Below are 27,669 nucleotides of genomic sequence, written 5' to 3'. Positions count from 1 at the left end.
AAGCCCCCGTGGGCCCCTTGTGAAGATTGAGGAAACACCCTATTTTTATCAGCCGCACACAGAAATCATCCCCTGGGCGGGGTATTTCCTGGAAAGATGTTAAACCTCAGTCATTTCTTGTGGCTTCTTGTCAGCTCCAAGCTTTTTTTTCTTTTTTCTTTTTTCTTTTTCTTTTTCTTTTTTTCTGATCTTGTCCCTCAAATTATTTGTTTGACAAGCTCGCACAGGGACTCTGCCTCTAAGTCAGAACCTGGGCTGGGCACTGGGGACCCAGCAAGGGCTCTGAGCCAGCCCCTGCTCTGAGGAACAAGGACAGGCGCCCAGAGGTGCCCTCATAGAGGATCAGTGGGACACCAGGCAGAAGAGCTCATCTCTGCCTGTGGGTGGGGTCTGGAGAGGGCCTCATGTGATTCGTGGGTGCGTGTGAACTGAGGTAACAGTTGAGGCTGCGATACAATAATAGCTCACATTTCTTGGCTGTTCCTTGAGCGCTAGATCTGTATATGAACACGTTTCAGGTCAGTGACTTGCCCAAAGTCACATGGTGCACAAACAGCAAGCTGGCATTGGAACCCAGCTCTGTACTCTGACCATCGGGTGGCACTGCCTTGGAGGATGCTGGCCCTGGTCCTAGTGCTGTGGTGGGCATTGTGCCTTCCACCCATCTGGTCAGGAGAGGGTCATGCTCCTGAGCCAGAGACGGTGGCCTGCTCTGGCCTTGCTGGTGACTGATGCAGTGGGAGAGGGGGCAGGTCACACAGAGCTCCTGGGTCCCTTGGTACCTGACTGTGGGACATGGAACCCTTCTTTTTTGAGACGGAGTTTTGTTCTTATAGCCCAGGCTGGAGTGCAGTGGCGCAATCTCAGTTCACTGCAATCTCTGCCTCCTGAGTTCAAGCAATTCTCCTGCCTTAGCCTCTTGAGTAGCTGGGATTACAGGCATGCGCTACCATGCCCGGCTAATTTTTTTTAATATTTTTAGTAGAGACGGGGTTTTGCCGTGTTAGCGAGGCTCGTCTTGAACTCCTGACTTCAGGCGATCCACCTGCCTCGGCCTTGCAAAGTACTGGGATTACAGGCATGAGTCACCATGCCTGGCCTGACATGGGCCGCTTCTCAGTTTCCTCATCTGCAGTGGGTGCCGTAATCCAACTGAGAGAGGAGTACTTGACGGAAGTGGCATGAAGCTCGTGGTAGGTAGTGCGTGCTCAGATAACCTTTCTAAACCAACCAGGACCCTGAGTTCCAGTTGACAGAAACACAGTACAAGCAGGACCTAGAACCCAAAAGGAAGACACTGGTTCAAGTAACCGGGGAGAGCAGAGGGTAGGTCAGGGATCTGGGCTTAGCTGGAGGGAGGTCCTCCAAGCATGCAGTCAGGAGCCTGCCTCTCTCCAGCTCTTGCTTCACTCTTCCTTTATGTTGGCAGAATTCTCAGGCCACCATGGAACCACGGTGGCCTCCGCGTTTGCAGGCTGTGGTTCAGCCAGGGAGAGGACCTCTTCCCTGCAGTCCCCGCTCATGGGCTGGGCTGCCTTCGTGGTCCACCAGGGATCACATGCCTATCCTGAACCAACCATGGTGGCCCGGCCGGGGGCATGGGATCCTCTGGTGGACCAGGCCTGGGTGTCTGGACCTCTGCTAGGAGCCAGGAGCCGGGGAGGGAGGCTCTTCAAGGAATAAGGTCGGAGTAGAAGGTGCTGGGAAGAAATGATGTCCGCCCTCCCTACCCTCCTTGGCACGGTCCCTCCACCAGCCTGGCCACACCGGAGCCCCTCTCCCCAGAAGACAGCCACCTCCTCCTGGGGAGACTTCAGGATGGAAGTGCTCTCTTTAAAGCAACATTACTTACCTAATTAAGCGCTTAGGAGCTGGCAGGAGGTAGTGGGGAGGTTTTGTTGATTTCTTTTTTAGACTTAGCACTGAAGTTGCGTGATAAAGTAACTGTGTAATTAGGAATTAATTTCTCACCCCCGTAAGCGATGTCTTATTTGGGGCCTGAGGGGAGTCAGCCCACAGGGCGGCCCTTCCTTACCTTCTCTTTTTGGAATGTGGGCAGGAAGTCCCAGCTGTCTTGGCTGTCACTGGGGTGGAAAGAGGAGAAGGGGAGGGAGATAGCTTCTACCATCCCAGGTGGCCTCAGCAAAAATTGAGACACGGTGCTCATGCCTGACTCGGCACCTAGGGTGAGCAGAGACTCGGGGGAGATGGACTGAGGCCAGATGACGGAGGGCCTTGAAGGTCTCTTTGTTCTGAAGGCAATGGGGAGTCACTGAGGGTTTTAAGTGGGAGTGACACAGCTAGATCTGAGTTTAGGAGATTTCTGCTGACTGAGGAAGGGACGTAGGGGAGGAAGCAGGGGGCAGGAGGGCAATTGGGAGGCTTCTGCCACTGTCAGGACAGAGGGCCGGTGATCCGGGCTAAGACAGGGAGGGTGGAACTGTCAGCAAGCTGTCCCAGGTTTGGGCCGATTGGTGCATGGAGTCATTGTCAAGACAGCGAGGTTCCCAGGACAGAGACTTAAACCCACAGTTCCTCCCTCCCAAATAAGTGCTCTTCCCTCTTCCCTCCTCTCTCCCCATCCTTGTCTGGTGTCCTCCTTTCTAACCTCTTCTGCTCAGAGAAGAATGAGAACTACTCAATTCTTCACTGTGCGCCTATGTTTCTTCTTCAGTGAATGCATTTATACGCTAACTTATTCCCCCAGACAGGAGACGCAACCACCGCAGAATACCCCCAAATGGTTCATGAAGTGGAGAAGTAAGAGTTAGGACCCAGTAGAAATGTTTAAGGAAATGGATTCCCTGGAAGGATCTACAGTGTCAAGATCTTTCATGCTGCTAAGAACTCAGTAACATCATATTTCCTTTTTTGACTTGGTTGCCAGGAAGCTCAGAGCTAAGATCTTGACACCAGATTCTACAGGAACGTTTTCTTGGGGGAACTTTTCACCGGGGTGTGAGGGCTGTACCTGGTGGGTTCTCAGGGGGAATTTGGGGAATGTTTGCCGCAGACGTAGACTGAAGGTGTGTTCCTGTGCTGAAGACCCACAGGGTCAGGTATAGGGTGAGGGAAAGGGGCTGGGCCAGTGTGTTGCTCCGGGTCTGCCCTATTTGGACCAGCTCAGAGTGTCTGGGAGCTTCAGATGCACTGCCAGGCAGTGGCTGCTTCCGTTCCCCTCCAAGATTGGGGTGGATGGCAGGGAGGTTGCCCAAGTCTGTAGCCAAGAGCACATGTGTCTGATCAGCCTCCTGTGGCAAAGCTGGGGTCTGGGAGGTGTTCAGACCCTAAAGTTACTAACTGGGTCATTGTGGGCCCCCCTGTGACATCCAGTCACAACTCATATCTCATTGAAGACCCCGGGGTCAGTCTCTTCCTGCTACCCCTTGTTGTAGAGAAACACAAAATGCAAGAAAACACTCTTTGTCGGCTGGGCACGGTGGCTCACGCCTGTAATCCCAGCACTTTGGGAGGCCAAAGCGGGTGGATCACCTGAGATTGGGAGTTCAAGACCAGCCTGACCAACATGGAGAAACTCCATCTCTACTAAAAATACATAATTAGCTGAGCATGGTGGTGCGTGCCTGTAATCCCAGCTACTCAGGAGGCTGAAGCAGGAGAATCGCTTGAACCTGGGAGGCGGAGGTTTTGGTGAGCCGAGATAGTGCCACTGCACTCCAGCCTGGGCAACAAGAGTGAAACTCCGTCTCAAAAAAAAAGAAGAGGCCGGGCGCGGTGGCTCAAGCCTGTAATCCCAGCACTTTGGGAGGCCGAGACGGGCGGATCACGAAGTCAGGAGATCGAGACCATCCTGGCGAACACCGTGAAACCCCGTCTCTACTAAAAAATACAAAAAAAACTAGCCGGGCGAGGTGGCAGGTGCCTGTAGTCCCAGCTACTCGGGAGGCTGAGGCAGGAGAATGGTGTAAACCTGGGAGGCGGAGCTTGCAGTGAGCTGAGATCCGGCCACTACACTCCAGCCCGGGCTACAGAGCGAGACTCCGTCTCAAAAAAAAAAAAAAAAAAAGAAGAAAAAAAACACTCTTTGTCATCAAGGGGCTGAATTGTGCACGGGGGCATTCTTGCCCCCCAGCCTATCGTGGGGCAGGGGCCATGGTTGGTGCCCTCACTTAACTGAGAGCCAACAGTCCTAGACTGGGCGGGGAAGGTGGAGCTGGGTGGCCGTGTGGGGGAGGGGAGTTAGGGACCAGCAGGGGGTCGTTCCAAGGGCTCTCTCAATGAGCCAGTCATGGATGTGGCTTGCCCTGGTCGGCGGTGGAATGGAGAGAGGCTGTGGCAGGAGAGAGTAATGGGCCCGCGCTCAAATGGGTGGAGATTGAAATGGGTTCCCACAGGTAAAGAGAACAGTGCCCGGCACCCAGTAGGGCCTCAAACAGCCTTGCTTTTCTGTCTACCCATCCATCTTGCAGGCATCTGTTTATTTTCATGGCGAGGCTTCATGGGGATGGGAACAAGTCCTCGATGAGTGCCTGCCAGAGCTGGGCAGGTGTGCCCTCTGGGCCCTGGGAAGGCAGCACATGGGTGGGTTCAGTCTGGTGTGGGCTGGGAGCCCCCACCTGCAGCTCATCCAGCAAAGCATGAACTGATCCTGAGGGCGTTCCCAGCTCTCCCTAGGCACTGACTTCCCCCCACCCCGCCCCCCACAGGATCTGGAAAACCAAGGCAGGAGGAAGAGGGGCCACGTCTGTGTGGGGGTGGGGCATGGTGGGGATGGCTGGCTGGAGCTGGTCCTGGCTGCCTGCGATGGGACTCGGCAGTCCTGGGCCCCGCGGGTGCCAGCGCCTGTTTATGTGCCTGTGTGTGCCACCCCCGCAGCCCCTCTGTCACACGTGTCTCCCGGCTGCCTGGAGAGCTCTTTCTACAAAATGTGAAAATGACAGTTGGGCTCACCCACGCGCAGAATCCTCATGCAGTCCCACTCCCTCGCTGCCCCTTCCAGGTCACCCTCGGCCCTCACCCTCTCTGCCTGGCTGCTACCCCCTCCCCCCGCACCCCCTCCTCTCCCCGCCCCTCCCCCAACCCTCTGTTCCCTCCTCCTGCTCCTTCCCCTGCCCCCCTCCTCTCTCCCTGCTCTCTGCCAGCTCCCCCTCTCTCCTTCCTCCCTCCCTCTCAGGTCCCCAAGGTCTCTGTCTCCAGCTCTAGGTCTCTGTCTCCAGCTCTAGGTCTCTGTCACTTTTTTGGGTCACTCCCCCTCATCTGCGTTTGGGTTTGAGTAGGAGGGTGCATATATGAGGATGTCCAAGAAGGGAGTGTGTGTGTGTCTGCAGGTGTGCAGTTGTGTGCGTATGTTTGTGTTTGTGTGTCTGGGTGTGTGGTTGTGTGCAAGTGTGTGACTCTGTGTCTGTGTGCAAGTGTGTGTATGTGTGTGCAAGTGTGTGGTTGTGTGCATGTGTGTGACTGGAGGTGCGTGACTGTGTGCGGGTGTGTGGCTGTGTACGTGACTGTGTGTGTGGGTATGTGGTTGTGTGCATGTGTGTGACTGTGTGTGGAGGTGTATGACTGTGTGTGGGTGTGTGGTTGTGTGCGTGTGTGACTGTGTAGGTGGGTGTGTGGTTGTATGCGTGTGTGGCTGGAGGTGTGTGTGGGTGGGTGTGTGGTTGTGTGCGTGTGTGACTGTGTGCGGGTGTGTGATTGTGTGCGTGTGTGTGTGGGTGTGTGGTTGTGTGGATATGTATGACTCTGTGTGCAGGTGTGTGACTGTGCGGGTGTGTGGTTGCATGTGTGTGACTCTGTGTGCAGGTGTGTGACCGTGCAGGTGTGTGGCTGCGTGTGTGTAACTGTGTGCAAGTGTGTGACCGTGTGTGTGCGTGTGTGCAGGTGTGTGACTGTGTGTGGGGGTGTGTGGTTGTGTGTGTGACTGTGTGTATGTGTGTGACTGGGTGTGTGGTTGTGTGCATGTATGTGACTCTGTATGCAGGTGTGTGACCGTGCGTGTGTGCACACAGGTGTGGAGGTGTATGTGTGTGCGCGCGCATGCAGGAGCCTGAGCCTGCGCTCCAGCGGGTGGGGGATGGATGATGGTGGCATTTCAGGGAACGGAGCTTTCACTCAATGACTCTTCAAGCAGCGGGAGGGGGTGGCGGCTTCACAACAGTCGGACAGGTTTGTGCAGCGTGTAGGAAAAGCCTTCATTTCCTACTGACAGTGGTGACACGGGTGGTGACAGGTGGAGCTGGCAGCAGCGCTGAAGTCCTAGGGTGGGAGGTGCTGGGGGAAGGATCTGGTGATGGGGGCAGGGGGGTGATCCTGGGAATGCAGGCCGGACCCATCTCCCAGTGCCCCGCAACTGAGGTTTGCTGTGCTTCCACCATGAAGGGACCTCAGAGATCTGCCTCTTGCGGGAGATCTGGGAAGACTTCCTGGAGGAGGCAAACTGCCTCCAAAGAGCTGCAGGGCTGGTTGAGCATGGACTGTGGGGCGTGGAGCTGTTTGGTGCAGGAGATGCTCCTCCCGCTTTCAGAGGCTGCTCTGGAAACAGGGGCTGACACGGGCCACGGGCCAGGAGGATGGGCCTGAAGGGCAGGAGCCACCTGGCACAGTGCTGGGCACACAGCCCAACGTCTGTGCTCCCTTCACACCCTGAGCCCCTGCCCACATCTGTCACCAGCGCCATTTACAGAGGAGGAGACAAGGGCCACAGAAGCAACCCCAGGCCACACGTTGGCCGGATGTAGCTGGAGATCCGACCGCTGTCTTTACTTGCCCTGTCCGGGCAGCTGTGTGCAGGTGGCTGGAGAATGCTGTGGCCCAGGCCCTGACCCCAGCTGGCCTCCAGCACCATCCCTCACTCTTTCCCCTTTCTCTGCAGGATGGTTGAGTACTCCCTGGACCTTCAGAACATCAACCTGTCGGCCATCCGCACTGTACGCGTCCTGAGGCCCCTCAAAGCCATCAACCGCGTGCCCAGTGAGTCAGCCCCACCCTGTCCACACCTTCCTGGCTGATCCATCCCTGGCCAACCCATCCCTGGCCTGCCTAGCAAGTGCCCATCCCCCACCCTGCTTCATTCACTAGGAGAAGACTGACCAGGGCCTGGGTGAGCGCAGGGATCCTGCGGTGTCTGGACAGATGTGCCCTGCTCCCGTGGAGCTCATGGGCCTGAAGATACTGGCAGGTGGCCCTGATGCCTCTGAGTCCCAGGAGAGCCTGGAGAGCATGCTGGGGAGTCTGGCTTTTCAGGAACAAAGGGTTTATGGGGCGGTGGTCTTCACAGGATGTCAGGGCGAGCACCCATAGGAAAAGAAGCTGCTTAGTTTGAAGGAAGACATCATAGAACATTTCACTGGGGCAATGAAACCTGACTCCCTCACTTGTGCTGACTCACTTAGAACTTGAGCTCTGTCACTCACCCACCACAGATCCATGTACCTACTCACCCATATGCCTGGTCACTTGTTCATCCATCTACCCGTCCACCTATCCACCTGTCCATCCATCCATCCATCCACCCACCCACTCATCCGTCTACCTACCCATCTGTCCATCCATCTGTCCACCCATCCACATATCCATCCATCCATCCATCCATCCATCCATCCATCCATCCATTCATTCACCCACCCACCCACCCACCCATCCATCCACTCATCCATCCACCCACCCACCTGTCCACCCATCCACCCGTCCATCCATCCACCCATCCATCCATCCACCCATCCATCCATCTACCCATCCATCCATCCACCCACCCACCCTTCCACCCATCCACCCACTCATCCATCCATCAACTCATCCGTCCATTCACCCACCTGTCCATCCATCTACCTGTCCACCCATCCACCCATCCAGCTATCCACCCATCCATCCATCTACCCAACCATCCATCCACCCACCCACCCATCCACCCACTCATCCATCCATCAACTCATCCATCCATTCACCCACCTGTCCATCCATCTACCTGTCCACCCATCCACCTGTCCATCCATCCATCCATCCATCCATCCATCCATCCATCCATCCATCTGCTCATCCTTCTAGCCATCTTTCCATCTGTCCATTCATCCGTCTGTACCGTCAGCCAGACATCCACCGGTCCATCCATTCATCCACCCATCCACCTGTCCATCCATCCATTTACCCACCCACTTAGTATTAAGAGAGGTTATCTTGCAACCATAAGCCCTGACATCTGCCCAGCCTTACAGAGTTTTCATGTCCATGACCTGTTTTGAGCCTTACAGGCTCCCTGAGGGAGGTGAGCTATTCCCATCTTACAGATGAAAAAAACTAAGACTTGGAGACAAGAGGTTACCTGCCCAGGGATGTACTGCCAGTGAGTAGCAAAGGCTGGAGCCAGTTAGGTCTTCTGACTCCTCACTGCTCTCTTTTAGGGATGGGGTGGAGATTGGGGAAGGAGAGGATGAGGGCCCTACCTGCCTTCCCGGGTTTGGATTTTTTTTTTTTTTTTTTTTTTGAGACGGAGTCTAGCTCTGTCGCCCAGGCTGGAGTGCAGTGGCATGATCTCGGCTCACTGCAACCTCTGCCTCCCGAGTTCAAGCAATTCTCCTCCTGTCTCACCCTCCCGAGTAGCTGGGACTACAGGCACATGCCACCAAGCCTAGCTAATTTTTGTATTTTTAATAGAAACGGGGTTTCACCATATTGGTCAGGCTGGTCTCGAACTCCTAACCTCAGGTGATCCACCCACATCGGCTTCCCAAAGTGCTGGGATTACAGGCGTGAGCCACCGCACCTGGCTGCATGGGGCTTTTATAGGCATCTACCCACTTCCTGTGGTCCAGGAACTTGACATCTGATGGCTCAACAACCTGTGGGAGGCTCAGAGAAGTAAAAGGTGGCTCACATAAAGTCAAACAGCAATTCAGCGGCAGGGCTGGAATCTGAACAGAGTTCTGTCTGTCCTCAGCCCAGCGTATTTCCTGGCTCTGTCTGACCCCTTGCTTCTCTTCCCTGCCTGAGCTTCTGTTTCCCCATCGGCCAAACAGTACAGGTCTCCTGGCACCTGCTCCTCGTCCACAGACAGTGCTATCCCCATTCCCCTAATTCCTAGCCCTGGGGCCTTGGGGCTCTGTCATCCACCCCACCCAGCCAACCTCTGTGGTCCATCCATCCTGAGCGCCCTGTGGGGCTGGCCTGACCCCGGGCTTGCAGAATGCATCGGTCAGTCTGGGCATGCCTGGCGGGGCAGGAGAGGCCACATGCTTCAGAATATCTGTGGAGCAAGGTGACCAGGAGGGTGGCAGAGCTGTCTGAGCCTGGAGGGTGGCCCAATCCTGCTTTGTTCTGAGAGGGACTGGCTTGGATTGGGTAGGGCACAGAGGGGGCCCTGGGGGCTGAGGTCTCAAGGTCACAATATGATAGGAAACTCTCGGGGTCCTGAGTGCTACTGTGAGGGTCCTTGAGAAGGGTTGGGAGGCGAGGTAGGGCAAGTGAGTGGTGGGAACCAAAGCTGTGCGGTAGTGGGAGGGGCAGTTCAGCTCTACCAGTCCGGCCCCTTCCCACTGCCCTGGGGAGACCCCCTTGGGGGCGGGGAGGTGACATGCAGAGAGGCCATTTTAGGGCCAGCTTCTCTCTGTCTTTCTCATCCCCTCCAATCCCAGAGGGCTTCTTGAAGATCACCGAGTTCAAAACCATCTTTCCCACATTTAACAAATGAGGAAACTGAGGCCCAGAGAGGGTTGTGGCCAGTCCAGGGTCACACAGCAATTCAGTGTGACCAAACAGCAGTTCAGGAAGGACCAAACCAAACCAGCACACCTTCCCCAACAGTGTGTGATTTTCTCCCACGTGCCCCGCCTGCCTTTACTGGGAAATGAGCCAAAAGGTGGCCTCCGTGCACTCAGCACCCAGAACTCTGCCTGGCAAACAGAAGGCGCTCCAAAGAGACGTGTGAAATGGACACAGTCAGCAGGTGTACTGAGCTGTGTGCTGTGCCAGGACCACAGAGCTGTACATGCTCCTGTGCCAGGCATGAGGAGGCAGGGAGAATGAGGCTGGGCGTCGGGACGCCTCCGGGAGAAGGGGACGTTTGAGCTGAGACCCAGGGGAGGATGGGGATTGAGTGGGTGGAGGGGGAGGGCTGGGTGGCAGTTGTGGGGAGGTCAGGGAGTGCAAAGGGCTTGGGGAGGGAGCTGCAGGAGCTGCGGGTTGCGGGCTGGGTGGACAAAGGGGTGGGGCATGAGGCTGGAGAGGACAGGGCCTTGGGATGGACCATGTGCCTGAAGGCAGTGGGAGCGTGGGAGGAGGTTAGCAAGTGGTGCTTTAGAAACACCCCTGGCCAGAGTGTGGGGGGGTGGGCAGTGGGGATGAGCTGGACAAGGGACTGCTCCTGGAACAGGTGTGAGCGAATGGCCGGTACTGGGCAGGCGCAGGCAGGAGGCAGAGCAGCAAATGGATGGGAGAGGTACTGCTGGGCCCAGTCCAGGTCCTCCTTGAGTGTCTGGTGTGGGCAGCTGGGTGGGCGGGAGGGACCTCGGCTTTCAGGGGGCAGCACAGGGGGCCGTGTCGCTCCTGGGTCCTACCCACAGTGCTGCCTGTTTCTGTCCTGGGGAGGGCAGGGGATGCCCTCAGCAGGCAGCTGCCATGGGGCCACGGTCACACTCCAGGTCACGGAGCCCACAGGCACAGTCACATTCCAGAGGTGTGTGCACGTTGCAGGGGGTCACACACGAGGGATGTTTGTGCGTGATCTTGATCTGAACCTCCTGTCAGGTCTAGGGTCTGCCCAGCAGGGGACAGCACACTGTGCTGGGACCACTGAGGCTGGAGGGGGGCTCAGTGTGTGTGGGTGTGAGGGTGTGTCCACCAGAGAACATGTGTGAGGACATGCGTGTGCACAAGTGTGTGTGCAAGGAAGGGTGTGCACAGGTATGTGCCTTTGAGGTGTGTGGGCACATGTAAGTACATGGGAGAGTGTGTTTGCGTCTGACAGTGTGTGCATCTGAGGATGTGTGTGCACATGTGAGCAAATGTGAAGGCCTGCACACGTGAATGGGCACGTGAGAGTGTGTATATGTGAGAGTGTGTATATGTGAGAGTGTGTATATGTGAGAGTGTGTGCCTGTGAGGGTGTGTGTGTGAAGTGTGTGTGTGTGTGCCTGTGAGGGTGTGTGTGTGAAGTGTGTGTGTGTGCCTGTGAGGGTGTGTGTGTGAGGTGTGTGTGTGTGTGAGGTGTGTGTGTGTGCCTGTGAGGGTGTGTGTGAAGTGTGTGTGTGTGCCTGTGAGGGTGTGTATGTCTATGAAAGGATGTGTATGTCAAGAGTGTGTATGTGCCTCTGAGCTTGTGTTTGTCCATAAAGGGGTATGCCTGTCAGGATGTGTGCATGCCTGTGCACATGTGTGTCATTGTGTGTGCTGTGTGCCTGTGAAAGGGTGTGCGAGAGGGTGTGTGTGTGAAGAGTGTGTGTGCCTGTGGAGGTGTATACCTGTGAGCATTGTGTATGCATGTGAAGAGCATGTGTGCCTGCGAGGGTGTGTCTGTGTGTGTCTGTGTGTGTGAAGGGTGTGTGTGTGTATATCTGTGAATGTGTGTGGGTGCCTGTGTGTGCCTGTTAGATTGTGTCTGTGAGGGTGTGTTTTTGTGTGTGAAAAGTGTGTGCCTGTGTATTTGTGAGGGTGTGTGTGAAGAGTGTGTGTGTGCCCGTGTGTGTAGACAGCATGTGTGTGTGTCTGTGAAAGCGTGTGTGAAGAGCGTGTGTGTGCCTGTGTGTGCCTGTGAGGGTGTGTGTGAAGGTGTGTGTGCCTGCGAGGGTGTGTTTGTGAGAGTGCATGTGTGTGTGAAGTGTGTGTCTCTGTGAGGGTGTGTGTATGAAGAGCGTGTGTGTGCCTGTGTGTGTAGAGAGCATGTGTGTGCCTATGAGGGTGTGTGTCTGAAGTGTGTGTGTGTGCGTGCGCCTGTGAGGGTGTATGTGTGTGAAGTGTGTGTGTGTCCGTGTGTGTAGAGAGCATGTGTGTGCCTGTGAGGGTGCATGTGTGTGAAGAGCGTGTGTGTGCCTTGCACGTGTGTGTGGGCGCCTGTGCTTCTCCTTCTAGGTCCTCTTTGCTCCTCCTGGTTCCTCTCCCGCTGTGTGGGGAGTTCATTAAGCTGCTCCCTGGAGGTGGAGGACACTCCCGGTCCCCAGCACCAGCCTGCCCCGGCCTCTGGGGAAGGCAGGGATCGACCCTGTGCCCAACATCCCTGTGCGCTCCAGTTACAGAAGGAGCCCCGAGTGGGCTCCGAGCCTTTCCTCAGGGTCTCCTCCTGCTAGTGGCCACCGCTGGGCAGCAAGGAGCGCCGAGTTGGGGGAGTGTCTGCTTCCGGCCGCTGAGCCTGATTCCGCCTCTCAGCCACAGCCTGAAAAGTGTCTCAGAACCAGCACTGGGGAGTTACTGGGAGCGCTGGCCCTCCAGCACCTGGTGTTCCCCTGGAAGGGCCCTGCCATCCTCACAGGCGATTGATTCTACAGGAGCCCCAGGCTGTTGGAGCACGTGGGACTGAAAGTCCATTGGTCTAACCCTCATTTCACAGGACACCCAGCTTTGTCCTTAGGTGCCGGCTCCTCTGCCTAGAGCCACCAGGGAATGAGTGACCTGAGGTGGAGAAGGGGTGGATCGGGCTCTTAGAAGTGCTTCCTAGAGAGATTTCATAGGTCGCCTGTTTTTTTATTTTCTTTTTTTTTGAATATGGTTTTCCTGCGGACATTCCTCCTACTTATGGTTTGAGCTGCTTCTGCCCTGGGATACATACTTCTCTTTTTTTTTTTGAGATGGCATCTAGCTCTGTCACCCAGGTTGGAGTGCAGTGGTGTGATCTTGGCTCACTGCAACCTCCGCCTCCTGGTTCAAGAGATTCTCCTGCCTCAGTCTCCTGAGTAGCCAGGATTACAGGTGCCTACCACCACGCCCAGCTATTTTTGTATTTTTAGTAGGGACAGGGTTTCACTGTGTTGGCCAGGCTGGTCTCCAGCTCCTGACCTTGTGATCCACCCGTCTCGGCCTCCTAAAGTGCTGGGATTACAAGCATGAGCCGCCATGCCGCTGGGACACAGTCTTTTCAACAGTAGCCTGTAGCTTTCAGTCTCGTCACTAGAGGGCAAGCTAGAGGGCTGGTGATGGTCACAGTCGAGTGATGGGTTATTAATTACAAAGCCGTGAGGAGTGGGCTGGTTGCCTGTGTTTTAAAAATACAGCGAAGTCTGCAAAGCTCCAGCACGAACAGCCAGGAAGATGCAAGTGTGGGTCAGGGAATAAAAGTTCTGGTCTTAGCTCTGCCATATTGCCTGCTGTGTGACCTGAGAAGTCCCTTGGCTTCTCTGGGCCTCAGTTTCCCTACTTGTACAAACAAAGCAGGAGGAGAAACTGGATCAGAAGTGTGGCTCTCAACTTTGTCCAGGATGAGCGGGGGACATGGACATCATGGTGCTGCTTACAGAATCGTATAAAATACATGTCTCTCCACTCCACCCCTGCAGGTCCTTGTTCAGGCCACAGCCTCTGATGGATAAAGAGAGGAAGATAGCAGAGAGGTGGTTGGGGGAGCGAGGAAAGAAGTGCCAAATTATGAGTTGGGAGGCTGGGTTCTGGTTCCTTGCTTGTGACCTTTCCTAAGTCACCGCCTCTCTCTGGGCCTTGGCAAGATGGGGCTGAATCATCTCTACATGTGCCCCCCGCCCCAGCCGCCTCAGCCTATACATCTCTCAAGGCACTGCCTTGCTTCCCTAAGCACACTGCCTGAGCCATTTGCATATGAAAAGTGCTGTTTTCTCCAGTAAGTGAGTTTTCTCCAGGGCAGTCACTGCCAAGGCCTGGCCAGCAGAGGTGATATTTCCCTGACCCAGACTGTGGAGCAGGGGCCAGGCAGACCCTGGGGAGCTCAGGGGCAGCCCTGAGCCCAAACTCACAGTCCCTGACAGTGCTGTGGGGAAGGCTGCTGTCCCCTCAGCTGCACCACCAGCTGGAGGTTTGCTCTGTGCTGTCAGGCCAGGTTCTGGTCCTAGGGCCTCCACCCACTGGCTATGGGACCCTGAGTAAGCCACATGCCTCTCTGTGCCTCTATTTCCCCAGCTCTCAAGAGAAGTTAATAATACCGATGTCCATCTGGTTTGGAAGGCTGAAATGCCGCTGTGGGTGTAGAGAGCTGCGTGCACAGCCTCGTGTGCCTACGCAATCTGCAGGTGCTGCTGCTAGAAAGGTGCTGGGAGCAGTGAGGGTGGACGTAGCGTGGCAGGGATGTCTTCTCAGGGGCTGGTTTTGGAAGACACTCATCAGCTGAGGGTTGGGGAGGGTGTGCCTGGCAGACAGATTGGCATGTGCAAAGGTGGAATGGAGGTGTCATCCTGGGCTGGGCATCCTGTGGGTGGGCAGGGGACTGCGTGGCAGGAAAGGGAGAGGGTTGGTCACATTTTCTAGGGAGTTAATTATAATCATAAGTGGCTAAAGTTTTTTTTTTTTTTGAGACGAAGTCTTGCTCTGTCAGCAGGCTGGAGTGCAGTGGTGTGATCTAGGTTCACTGCAACCTCCGCCTCCTGGGTTCAAGCGATTCTCCTGCCTCAGCCTCCTGAGTAGCTGGGATTACAGACTCCCACCACCACACCTAGCTAATTTTTGTACTTTTGGTAGAGACGGGGTTTCACCATATTGGCCAGGATGGTCTCGATCTCTGGACCTCCAGATCCGCCCAATAAGTGGGCTAAAGTGTATCAAGTGCTTGCGACAAGCCCATCACAGTGCTTTACATGGGCAGTGTCATTTCATCTTCACTACAGCCCTAGGAAGTCAGTGGCATTGTGACACCCACTTTCTAGATGGGGAAGCAGGCAGAGGGGTTGACTAGTCTGCTCGAGACCACACAGCTGGCTGGGGACAGAGCTAGGGTTTGAACCTGACCCTACAGCTTTTCACTGTGTTTCAGTACCTCCTTTCTGTTCTGTTAGCGTGTAGGCGCCAGACACCCACCCCCGTCCCCACTGTCTGCGGGACATCAGGAAACGTCCCTGCCCACCTCCGGGGTCAAAGGAGAGAGGTCCCGTGGGCTGCAGTGATGCCTCGAGGCCCTCTCTCCTCCCATTTCCCTGCTCAGCCTGGTCTGCTCCAGACCTCTGCATGCCTTTCACTGTCAGGGTACACAGGTCTCGTGGTGCTGAGCCCCTTTCAGGCTGAGGCCACGAGGCAGGGCAGGAGGCAGGATGGCACTATGGTTAGTGCACAGCGGGCCCCTGCCCTCGCGCCCCAGGCCCAGCCCTTTCCTGCCCAGGTGCCTGCCCAACCAGGGTCATGGTCAGGCCAACCGTGCTGAGGAGGGGTGAGGAAGGTCTCAGGATTCCTTCCTGGAAGGGCCTTGGGGGGCATTTGTTGGGCAGGTCTGAGAGATGCACCTTGACAGAGTTGGCGTGGAAGTGTCGGCATTTTCACTTGGAGCGCGTGATTACTCGGGGCTTGGGGAGAGCAGAAGGAAGGCTACTGGGCTATCAGTCCCCACCAGGTCGCACGTTGGACTTCAGGGCTGTCTGTTCTAGGCACCCACAAGGGGCTCCCACTTTCTCCTGAGGGAGAAAGGCCTGGCAGCCCCCATGGGGAAGGAAGAGAGGGAAACAGGGAGAGAAATGGGGAGATGAAATGAGGGGGGGCCAGTTTCCCCAGGGGTGCTCCCTTCCCAGGAGAGATGGGGCTGGGTGGGTGGGAGAACATCTGGCCAGAGCATCTGGCAAGCGCTGGATTTGGCAACAGGAAAGAGCAGCCTGGACCGAGCAGGGAGAAGTGCTTGGGGGTGGGGCAGGGCAAAGGCAGCCTCTCCCTCTCCCCCATCTCAGGTCGAGTTCTGCGTTCTGTTCTACAAATCCGGAGGGAGGGAGTGTCCTGGACAGGACACCGGACCAAAGTACTGGCCACTGTGGATTCACTGACTCGTGGATTGCTTCCATCATTCATCCAAAGCAAAATCCACCTGGGGTTTTCTGGGAGAGACCCTGGCCAGGTGTGGGGCCAGGATCAGGCACAGCCCCTTCCCCAAAGGCTGACAGCTGCAGGCCAGTGGGATGCCTGCTCTGATGGGGGCAGGGACCGATGGGAAAGGGCGCCTATCTGGACTAGGAGGAGGCTTCCCAGAGGAAGGGGTGGCGGGACATTTGAAGGATGCCTAGGAGTGGTTTGGGGCACAGCAGGTGGGGGGACCTGCAGTGAGACAGCCGGGCCAGCCCCCGAGGGTGTGAGCACTACCAGCTCTGGGAGGGACCCGAGGCCTCTCCTGGGACTGGGGAAGTGTGCTGCTGGTTGGCTGAGGTTGGTTTCCTTTCTCAGCGGTGGGCACCAAGGCCCTCCACCAGCCCACAGGCCCCTCCCTGGCTGGGCCTTGGGCCGGCAGCTGTGACCCCGGCAACCTGGCCGTCTGCTGCCTGGCCAGGCCTCCCGGTACCCACTGTGCCCCTGATTAGTTGGTGCTGGCAATGGCAGGAGCAGAGACGGCCTCTCCTAGCCGCCCAGCCCCTTTACTGACCCAGCCAGTCCAGGGAGAGTGGCCCCCAGTGGCCAGGCCACAGCCTTGGCTCCCCTCACCCCTACTCCACTCTTCGGGGCCACGGGCTGTGCCCTGGCAGAGGCTGGCACGCGTCTGGCGATTTCTACTGGAGCTGGCCTGGCAGAGTGGCTGAACCGATCTGGGCTGACAGCTCCCCTCTGCCAAGAACACCCCAAACCTCCAGGGGTGATGCCTGTCAGGAAGTGCTTCCTGTTCTTCCTGCCACCTCCTCTCAGGTGTCCCCACTGCCACCAAGGGGCTACCTCTGCCTGGCTGCTGCCCAGGTTCTCTCAAGCAGAGGCTGTAGTCTAGGGGCTCCCAAAAAGGGTGAGCAGTTCCATCCACCGGCCCGCTGCCATCTGCCACCACCAAGCCCCCAGCTTTCAGTGCTGTCTGGAGACTGTCCTCACCCTGGTGCTCCACATGCCGCTCCCGGGCCAGACCCCTCTCCCCTGAACTCCAGACCCCAAGAGCTAGCAAAGCAACTCCATGGGGATGTACTCCGGCCACCCCAAGCTCCGCATCTCCAGATGGAGCCCCGCCCCCACTGAGGGCTGCTCTGTGGCTCCAGGCCCCACACCTTGGAGTCGTCCCCAACTGCCCTCTTCCTCCTACATCCACATCCCATCCCTCGGCTTGGCCTCCAAAATACCTCCAGAACCCACCACGTTCCCCACTCTACTGCCATCATTATCTGGGCTCAGCCCCCCCACCTTCCGGTTTATCACAATGACGAGTGTACGACGGCCAGGCAGGGCCAGGCAGGACGGAGAGGAGCAGGGGGACGGAAGGCCCGATCATCAGGCTGTGAGGGTTGTGGGGAGTTCCCAGTGTCTGGCCTGGGCCATCCTAACAGTGAGGGCACAGGGCAGGGAGCCACAGCTTTCCTGGGCGCCACCCTCAGCACTCCCGTTTCTGTCCCAGGTGAGGCCCCTGGGAGGCAGTGACCACACAGCTGTGGAGCCCACAGGCCCGGCCCCCTTTCAGAGATGTGTGTGCCATTTGGGGCGCTGTCCACAGGAGTGTCTGCACGAGATCCTGCAGACTGTGCCGTTGATGCTCTCCCGCCTCTGCCCTGGTCCCCTGCGATCCATTCTCTGCCTAGCAGCCTGGCAATCCTCTCACCCCTTCCCCAGATCACGTCTCCCTTCTGCTCATTCCCTTATGGTGGCTCCCGTGATACCTCTGGAGAAGCTCAAGTCTTCCAGGCCCCTGGCCCTGTCTCCTCCCCAGCCTCGTCCCTGCTCGGCTTCCCCGCAGCCGCATGGTCTCCTTGCTGTGGCTGTGGCTGTGGCTGTGCTTGACTGCCTCCCGCCTCCAGGCCTTTGTCCAGGCTGCCTCTGACTTGAGGGCTGTTCCCCAGACAGCGACAACCCCTCAGCTGACTCTGCCACCCCCTCCCCGTCTCTGCTTAGCGTCGTCCTGCTTTTCCTGGCCCCCTATTTAATGTTCACCTGACCCCAGGCCAAACCCCCAACCTTTTCCCCCTTCTTTTTGTTTTCATAGCACTTTTCATCCAACGAATGAGGACGTGTCCTTATGTGTCACCCGTGTGGTTTATTGCCTGTTTTTCCCTCCTCTACCTGGGATGTGAGCCTCATGAGGACAGGGAACTTTGTTTTGTGTTTTTTTTTAAACTCATGTATCCCCATGAGCCTAGCACAGTGCCTGGCACGTAGCCAGCCCTCATTCAGTTCTTGCTGAGTGGCTCCATTCACTCGCCCATCACACCTTTACTCATTCAAGCTGTCGGCCTTCAGGGGGCTGCTTTGTGCCAGGTCCTGGTCTGGATGGGAGAACACAGAGCAGCTGCCTTGGCCTTGGGTGCAGAGCCTGCCTGATTTCCAGCGGGGAGGAGGAGGCAGAGCCGGTAACTGGCACAGGCTACGATGGAGGGCGGGTGGGCAGCTCATGGCAGGGGCACCATATGAGGTGACTGCTCAGCTGAGATCCCCCAAAAGGAGGCGAGAGATGGCCCTCCAAGCATGTGCAAGGGCATGGAGGCAGCCCCGAAAGTGGGCTTTCCAGGACTGGAAGTGGGTCTGTCTGGCTGGGTGCAGCACAGCGGTCCCAGGATCCTATGGCAGGGTGGAGGAGGCGTTGTGGGCGGGGGCGGAGTGTGTGCCAGGGTGGGGAGTGGGGATGCTGGGAGCTGCCAGTCTGGCTGGTACCTTCAGGTGTGGTAGGGCGGATGGAAGAAGGTGGGGCTGGACTCGGGAGGAGTCTGTGAGCAGGGGCCAGGAAGTGGGGGTGAGGATTTGCACTTTCCCGTGGGGCGCATGGGCTGTTGGAGGCTTCTGACTTCAGGAAATCTTCCATCAGCAGTGTCCTGGCCCCATGGTATTCCTGAAGGGCTGGCTGGACAGGAGCCACTGTCTGCTCTGTAGATGAGGCCACTGGGGCCCAGAGAAGGCAAGCTTTACCTCAAGGCCACCCTGCTGGGACTGGGACCCAGATGTCCTGTCCTGGGCCTGTGCTCTGGGCGCTCACTGGGCTGGGGGCTGCCAGGTGTCCTGAGGACTCCAGGGTCCTCTTCCCCTTTTTAGCTGGGGGCCCAGCACCCTCAATCACACTCGTGGGGCTGCCTGTAGCCTGTTCCCATCATGGCCCATCTGGCTCTTGCTCCAGGCAGAAGGCTTGTAAAGGTGCACTAAGAACACAGAACCAGGCCAGGCGCGGTGGCTCACGCCTGTAATCCCAGCACTTTGGGAGGCCGAGGCGGGCGGATCACGAGGTCAGGAGATCGAGACCATCCTGGCTAATACGGTGAAACCCCTTCTCTACTAAAAATACAAAAAATTAGCCGGGCGTGGTGGTGCGCGCCTGTAGTCCCAGCTACTCAGAGGCTGAGGCGGGAGAATGGCGTGAACCCGGGAGGCGGAGCTTGCAATGAGCCAAGATCACACCACTGTACACCAGCCTGGGCGACAAAGCGAGACTCCGTCTCAAAAAAAAAAAAAAAAAAAACAAAAAAAACCAACACAGAACCAGGTAAGCCCGTCCTGATCCTGAGAGTGAGTGAGAGCCTTGGGGCAACAAGAGACAGGGTGGTTTCATGACTAACTGGGGGTGAGAATCAGGGAGGACTGCCTGGAGGAGGAGGGTTTGGCTGGGGGAAGGTGTGGCAGGAGATGAAGTAGAAAGGATGGTTTGAGGCAGATGGTGACTTGCAGGCAGACTCTCCACTCTTTCTCTCTGTCTTCTTTGTTTCTGTCACTCCTAGTTTCACTTTCTCCTCTGTCTGCTTTTCTCTTTTCTCTCCCTGCCTCCACCTCCTATGCCAGGCTTCAGAGGCACTGAGGGTACAGTGTAACTGGCCAACCTGTCTTGGCTAATTACTTGACCGTTGGCATAAAAGGAAGATTAGCCGTGGTCTCTTGAGGTCCTCCCTGGCTCCCTAATCCTGTGGCCCCTCTTCACTGGCGAGGAAGGGATAAAGTCGTTCTAAGTCCTTAATTAGCTAATTATGCTGGGGCTCTGTGGCCCTGGGACTCCCTGGGCCCCAGGGAGGTCTGTGAAGTGCACTGGGGCCCAGCTGGGCAGAGTGAGGCGGGAGGGGAGGAGGGACGGGGCTGCCATTCAGGGAAGCCAGCCGGATAGGTTTGCAGGAGCCTTTTGGAATTTCAATATCCCAGAGAACAAGGGAGATGTAATTAATTGAGCAACAAAGGCCTGCCGGAGGGAACAGCAGGAGTGGGAGTGAAGCAGCCAGGCTGGGACTGTGCAGAGCTGCCTTCTCCAGGCCCTTCTCATCCAGCCTCTTCTCCAGCTGCTACCAGCCCTCTGTGCTTGCCTCCTGCCCCTGTCCTGGCCTCGGGGCTCGCCCATTCTTTTTTGAAGCTCAGAGCTGATCAAGGGCTCTGCCTGCTTAGAAATATGCCAGCAGACCTCCTTGCCCAGACACCCAGCACAGAGCCCCACACTCCTCGGAGCCCCCCGCAACCGCCCTCAGGAATGGTGCCTTTGCCCATGCCAGTCCCTCTGCTGGCCAAGGCTTCACATCCTGGAGTCCAGCTCAGCAAATGTGCCCGGAGCGGCCCCACTCCCCAGTCATGGTCCTTTGGCTCAACACTTGATTCCCTGTCCTCTTGCTGCCAGGCTGTGAGCTCTGGTGGTGGGGGGAATGGGGGTGGGGAGGGTAAAAAATTAGGTCTTGTTTGTCTTTGGATTCCCCATGTGCCCAACGCCATGCCTGGCATGTAGCTGGCATTTACTATGTGTTTCATGAACGAACGAACGAATGAACGAATGAATGAATGAATGAATGAATGAATGGTGAGGCACTAGAAAGGCCTGCAGTTGGCCTGCTTGAGTCAGGGGATCCATTTGGATGGATTACCCATCCATTTATTGGGCACCCATTCTATTTTCTTCCTTCCCTCTGCTGTACACGCCTTGCCCCCCGGCTTGGGGGTGTAGCGTGGTGGAGGACTGAGCCCTCACCCTGGCCTGCTCCTGGTGGGATGAAGCCGCCTGCAGGCGAGCCCCACTGTCGTTCCTGAGAGGAGGCTGACCTAGTTTTGTGGAGAGGGAAGATGGGGTGAGCATTAATTATTGATTGGAAATCACTGCACACAGAGTTTGTGATGCAAATTCCAAATAATTGTCCTCATTAATAATCACCTCAGGCTCACCCCTGGCATACAAAACCATCTGGACAGGGCCACGGTTCTACTTGTCACCATCCTTCCATCTTCCTCTCTTCAATCTTCCACTCCCTCCCCATGACTTATCACATAATTCGTTCATGAGTAGTCATTGAACAAATGTTAGGTGAGTCTGTCTTCTCAGCCAGGACCTGCTGGGTTCTGGGAATACTGAGGTGACTTAGACCAGGGTCCTGCCCCCAGAACCTTACAACCTGGTGGAAGAGACAGGAAAGTAGACAGACAACTATACATTAGGGCTAGAAGACGAGATATTGGTATGGATGGAACCTCCTAGGTTGTGCAGTATACAACATGCACAACTGTACATGGCAGCCTAGGCTAGGTCAGAGGTGCTGAGATTGCCCAGAGCAGAAGAGAGAAGGATGAACTCTACCTGTGATGATGTAAGAGTCTGGAAGCCTTCGCAGAAAGAGCATTCACAGGGCCGTGGTGGCTGAATAGGGATTTGCCAGGCAGAAGAGAGGAGAAAGGGTGTTCTGGGAAGAGGGAACAGCAAGGATAAAAGCACGGAGGTGTGAAATCTTATGGTATGTTTAGGGAACTTCAAATAATTTGGCACTGCAAGGCATAGGCTGTAAATTGAGAGAGGTATGAAGCTAGAGAGGTGGGCAGCATGGACTCTACAGGATCTTAGGAGGAGGGTGTGTACTCAAAGGTGCCCCACCAACTCTTCACCTTCCTTGGAGCCATGGACTCCTGTGTGGGCCTTCTCTGTAGAGCCTATTAGCAGGCCCTTGGCTCTTCTGAAGGTGACTCTGGGGGCTCTGCCTGGTTCTGTCATGCAGTGGGAGTGGTAATTCTGGCTGGTACTGCTGTGTCCTGACATGGTCAAGGGGAACAGTGACTGCCCCAGAGACAAAGGGTATTCAGGACACATTCATTGGGCACGTACTATGACCACTCTATGCAGGTGCTGGGCATACTAAGGTGAACCAGCCTCAGTCCCAGGCCACTGAGACAAGGGGGTTGTGAAAAGACACCTAGATTTTGTGTCAAGACACCTGGTCTAAATCTAGACCCTGCTGCTTCTGAGCTGTGTGACCTAGGGCAAGCAGTTTCAGTTCTTTGAGTCTCCAGCTGCCTTCTCTATAAAATAGAAATGATAGTACCAACCTCACAGAGTTGTCATGAAGACTGAAGATCACATTTGTGCAAGTACACAGAAGAGCACATAGTACATAAAAGGTGCTCCATAAGTGCTTGCTTGTTCATTCACAATCTAGTGTAAGTGGAGCGGGGCCCTGAGCCGTTTCCATGGCTTTTTGGGTGGAGGGGCAGATACAAAGGAGAGGGTGTATCTGGCAGCCACTGAACAGAATGGGAACAGCAAGGAGCTCCTGAAAATGCATCCCACTCCCCGTCCCTGTTTCTCTAATCTTGCTCTCACTCTTTCCTCTCTGGGACCTCTGCTCCCTGTCTGACCATCCCTCCACCTTTCCCCCTCCCAGGTATGCGGATCCTGGTGAACCTGCTCCTGGACACGCTGCCCATGCTGGGGAATGTCCTGCTGCTCTGCTTCTTTGTCTTCTTCATCTTTGGCATCATAGGCGTGCAGCTCTGGGCCGGCCTGCTGCGTAACCGCTGCTTCCTGGAGGAGAATTTCACCATGTGAGTTCAGCCCCTGCCATCCATGCAGCTCCAGGGACTCTTACTAAGACACAGTTTTAACCTTCTGGATCACTAGGAATCAGGACCAATGGGGTAGAAGCTGCAGAAAAAGAGAGGTCAGGTAGGAGGGGAAAGGGAAGTTAAGACACAAGCAGAAGTGATGCCCAGGAGGAAAAAGAAGACAGAAAACCTGAAGAGCAGGCATAGAACTTGGCTCTCCGCTCACAGCACATTCATTCCCCTTGGTGGCTGAGTCATCCAGGAAGGCTGAGCTCCCATTCGGCCGCCTGTGTATGAAAGCAGGGGGCGGGACACTCCTCCGAGAGAGGATTATTGACACACAAATCAAGCTCTGGCTCTTGGAGGAGCTGGGCTTAGTTGTCTGAAAAATGGGACGCCTATAGAACCCGTGCTTCCGTAGTGGTGGGGGACAAGTGTACGCACACACGTACCTACGCGTATGTGTTTGGACGTGAATATGCATTCATTTCAGATAAGCATGGTGTGCACCAACTAAGTGCCAGGCCCCAGGGAGTCAGAAACAGGAGAGAATTTTCATCCATTTTCTCACTCCCCTTTGTTGGGCCTGTGCTCAGGTCTCAGGATGCGGCAGAAGAGGCAATCCCTGCCCTTGAGAAGCGCAGGGCTGGGAGCCGATCCCAGACACCTCTAGTGAGTGCCTCTCAGTCTGTCAATCATGGACCGAGGTGACTGTGGGAGGCGTGGGGATGTGGGGACACTGTACAGGTGAGAGCTAGTTTCTCCCTCTCCGCCTGTCTGGTTGGGGAGAGGGTAGCAGAGCTGGAGGGTGAAAGTTGGGTAGGAACGGGCCCATCCACCCATCGCTGTGGGGGAACAGTAGGGTACTTGGGTAGACCACAGCAGGGGCACCTTGTTGGGTAAGGGCCCCAAGTGGGGGTTCAGGAAGGGGGTCTACACTTGTGCCCACTCCCAGAAGGGGCAGGTCCTGAGGCAGGGCCCGGGGCAGTGGGACTGGGGAGAGGCAGCTGCTTTGAAGTCAGGGTAGTATGAGCTCCGCCCCTCTGTCCCACAGGCCTCTTTCCCTGGATCCTTCTGTGGCCGGCCCCTTCTTATCATGTGGGCTCAGCCCACCCGACGCCTCCTCCTGGAGGCCTTCCCTCGCCCTCCCTCACCACCCCAGCCCCAAGTTGGCCATCACACAGCCCTGCTGGGGTTTCTTCTTGACTCATCTCTCTGAAATCATCTCCTGTCGGTTCATCCAAGGTCTCTGGAGGCCCCTGGAATGTCAGTTCTCTACTGCAGGGGCACCTGGGGCTTGACTCTTCCCAGGATCTAGAGCAGGACTTGGCACAGGTGCTCCCAGCTAATTGTTGAAGGAATGAGTGAGTGAGTGGATGTGTGAGTTCATTTCACCCAGAGGCAGGCTGGGAGCGAGGACTGGCTGTTGGAGATTCTGTGTCCCAGTCCCTGATGTCTCCTTTTCTGTGGTCGTCCCGAGGCCTCATGAGACAGCCCCCAGCCCTGTCTTGGATGCAACAGGGGAGTTGGAGGGAGGATGCCGTGGACGTGCTTGGGCCGTGTTAAAGAGTAACCTGATCTGGTCCACCCCCATCCCCACCCCAGGAAGGGAATAATAAATATAAAGAAATGTCGGCCGGGCGCGGTGGCTCAAGCCTGTAATCCCAGCACTTTGGGAGGCCGAGACGGGCGGATCACGAGGTCAGGAGATCGAGACCATCCTGGCTAACACGGTGAAACCCCGTCTCTACTAAAAAATACAAAAAAAAAAAAAACTAGCCGGGCGAAGTGGCGGGCGCCTGTGGTCCCAGGTACTCGGGAGGCTGAGGCAGGAGAATGGCGTGAACCCAGGAGGCGGAGCTTGCAGTGAGCTGAGATCCGGCCACCGCACTCCAGCCTGGGTGGCAGAGCCAGACTCAGTCTCAAAAAAAAAAAAAAAAAAAAGAAATGTCACTGGAGAAAGAACGCCCTAAGGGAAGATGCTGGGTGATTGCCACGCCTCCCTCTGAGCTCCTGGCTTCATTCTCCTAGGGCGAGTGGTCGGTGATGAAGAAGAAAGGAGATGAGTACAGTTCACACACGTCTGGGTGGGGAGCAAGGCCAGGGTCATTCCAGGTCTGTGACTCCTGTAGAAATAAGGGAGGTTTAGACCTTAACTCACAAGGCTTGTTTAGGACAAGGAGCAGAGAAGTTGGTAACCAGGGTTCACAAAGAGGCAGCAAGATCTCTTCTGGGTGATCAGAAAGCTGGAATTTGAGAAGATCCTAGCTAGGATCTTGGGGAACCAGGCAGGGTCTTGGGCAAGGGAATTCCTCAAAGTCCTCTTTTTGGGCTCTCCCCAGCCAGGCCTGTTGCCTGGAAGCCTCTAGCTCCTGGCACAGTGGGCCCTGTGAGAGGGGCAGAGCTCAGTAGTCAGGGCGGAGAAGGGCCCTTCCTGGGGTGTAACACAAAGAGGTCGGAATTGGGGCCACGGAAAGCCTCAGCCCAACCTGTCACTATGCAGATGGGGACTGAGGCCTAGATGGGAAGGGACACACCCAGGGCCAACGGCAAGGCTTCCAGCAAGCATCCAGCCCCTTCCTGGCTGCGTGGGTGTCAGGACACTGTCATTCCACAAACACTCAGCAACCCCTTCCAGGGGCCAGGGCCTATGCTGGGCCCTGGGGATGCAGAGACCCTTTATCTTGGCCACTGTCCTCTGTACTGTCTTACTGGGGGGCTGAATGTGTTGAAAATTAGGCCTCAGGGTGCTCTGGGCTTGGCAGAGTGGGGCCTGGAAGCCCAGAGGGGTTACAAGACCAGCCAGGGTGGGCACCAAGGGGGCTTCTCGCGTCACAGAGGACCAGCGGGACTTCTGGCTTCTCAGAGGATGTGACCTTGAGCTGAACCTAAAAGGTTCAAGAAGAATGTCTCCAGGCAGGCGGGGGCACAGGGAGTGGGTGGGGAGGGTATTCCTGATCGAGGCAGCCTCACTGCCACAGCGTGGTGTGTGGGTTAGGACCCCGAGCCCCAGCCTGGCAGGCAGGGTCAAATCCTGCCTCTCTCACTTGGCAGCACTCCTGGGTGTCTACCCAAAAAAGGGATGGCTTATATACATCCCAAGATGTGTACAAGAATATTTATGAGTCATAAGAGCCGAAAAACCAGGAACAACCCCAAACCATCGGCAGAATGAATAAATAAATGGCAGTGTATTCACTCAGCGGAATACTCACAGACGTGACAAAGAAGGAATTACATTTCGCTCTCTTAATGGCGTCCTTTGATGAATGAAACTCTTAGTTGTAATGAAGTCCAGTTTATCAATCATTTTTTTAGCTTTGTTTTTTGTATCCTATTTAAGAAATCTTTTCTAAAGATTGTGAAAATATTTTCCAGTGCTTTCTTTTAGGAACTTTCTCTCTTTAAAAAATCCTTACATGTAGGTCTGTGGTCCATCTCTAGTTTTGTGTATGGTTTGTGGTTAGAGTCAAGATTTTATTTATTTACTTATTTATTTATTTTTTGACGGAATCTCACTCTGTCGCCTAGGCTGGAGTGCAGTGGCATGATGTTGGCTCACTGCCACCTCCTCCTCCCAGGTTCAAGCGATTCTCCTGCCTCAGTCTCCTGGTTAGCTGGGATTACCGGCACATGCCACCACGCTATTAAATGGCTAATTTTTGTATTGTTAGTAGAGATGGGGTTTTGCCATGTTGGCCAAGCTGGTTTCGAACTCCTGACCTTAGGTGATCCACCCACCTTGGCCTCCCAAAGTGTTGGGATTACAGGCGTTAGCCACTGCACCCCGTCCCCGTTGGGATCAAGATTTATTGATTTATTTTCAGTGGATAGTCAGTTGTCCCAGGACCAGTGATGGAAAACTCTACGCTTTCTCCACTGAATTGCAGTGGTGCCTCTGTGAGACTCAGGTGACCATATGTATTTGGGTTGGATGTGTACACTTTGATTATTGATGGATGTGCCAAATTGCTCTCTAAGAAGGTTGTACCAATGTATACTCCCACAACAGTGTATGTGAGTGTCTGTTTACATTCATTCTTTTCCCGAATATTACCAGCCCTGAGATGTTTGCCATTTGGATGGGTGTAAAATGATCTCATTATTTTTTCTTTGCATTTGGTTATTTTGTTCCATTAGTGTTTCTTCCTATATATTGGCCATTTTTTATTTCTTCTGTGAATTTTTCTGTTCTTGTCTTTTGTCCTTTTTTTTCCCCCAGTGGGTTATTTTTCCTATTCCTTATTGAGTTGTGGGAGATTTTCATATGCTTTAGACCAACAGTCCCCAACCTTTTTGGCACCAGGGACCAGTTTCATGGAAGATGATTTTTCCATGGACCAGAGTTGGGGGATGGTTTTGGGATGAAACTGTTCCACCTCAGATCATCAGGCATTAGATTCTCATAAGGAGTGCACAACCTAGATCCCTTGAGTGTGAAGTTCACAATAGGGTTTGTGCTTCTATGAGAATCTAATGCTACCACTGATCTGACAGAAGGTGGAGCTCAGGCAGTAATGCTCTCTCGCCTGAAACTCATGTCCTCCTGTGTGGCCCTGGGGGTTGGGGACCCCTGCTTTAGATAGTTACCTTTTATCTTCTTTGTATGTTGCAAATACTTCATCCTATGCAACAGCAAACTATGGCCTGTTTTGGTAAATAAAGATTTATTGAAACAGCTATGCCAACTTGTTTATCTATTTCCTGTAACTGTTTGCAGATTACAATGGCAAAGTTGAGTCATTGGGACAGAGGCCAGGTGCTCTGCAGAAAAATATTTGCTAATATAGCCCATTACACAAAAAGTTTGCCTACCTCTGCTTTATCTCAATTTGTTGCTTGTCTTTTTACTTCGTATATTTTGTCTCAGTGAAATTTTACATTAGTATGTAGTCGATCTGGTCGAACTTTTCCTTT

General features: G+C 55.2%; 1 protein-coding gene across 1 annotated transcript in view; it reads left to right on the top strand.

Annotated features, from left to right (window-relative positions):
• CACNA1I (calcium voltage-gated channel subunit alpha1 I) overlaps nucleotides 1-27,669 on the top strand; it is a 119,621-nt gene that overhangs the window by 43,511 nt on the left and 48,441 nt on the right. The window contains exons 4-5 of the mRNA XM_025399228.1: nucleotides 6,830-6,927; nucleotides 22,593-22,752. Coding sequence (XP_025255013.1) covers nucleotides 6,830-6,927; nucleotides 22,593-22,752 — 258 coding nt within the window. The remainder of the gene's footprint in view (nucleotides 1-6,829; nucleotides 6,928-22,592; nucleotides 22,753-27,669) is intronic.

Source organism: Theropithecus gelada, chromosome 10 (genome assembly GCF_003255815.1).
Source record: "Theropithecus gelada isolate Dixy chromosome 10, Tgel_1.0, whole genome shotgun sequence".
Lineage (NCBI taxonomy): Eukaryota > Metazoa > Chordata > Mammalia > Primates > Cercopithecidae > Theropithecus > Theropithecus gelada.
The sequence above is the reverse complement of the archived record's forward strand: the minus strand, read 5'-3'. Positions and strand labels throughout refer to the sequence as shown.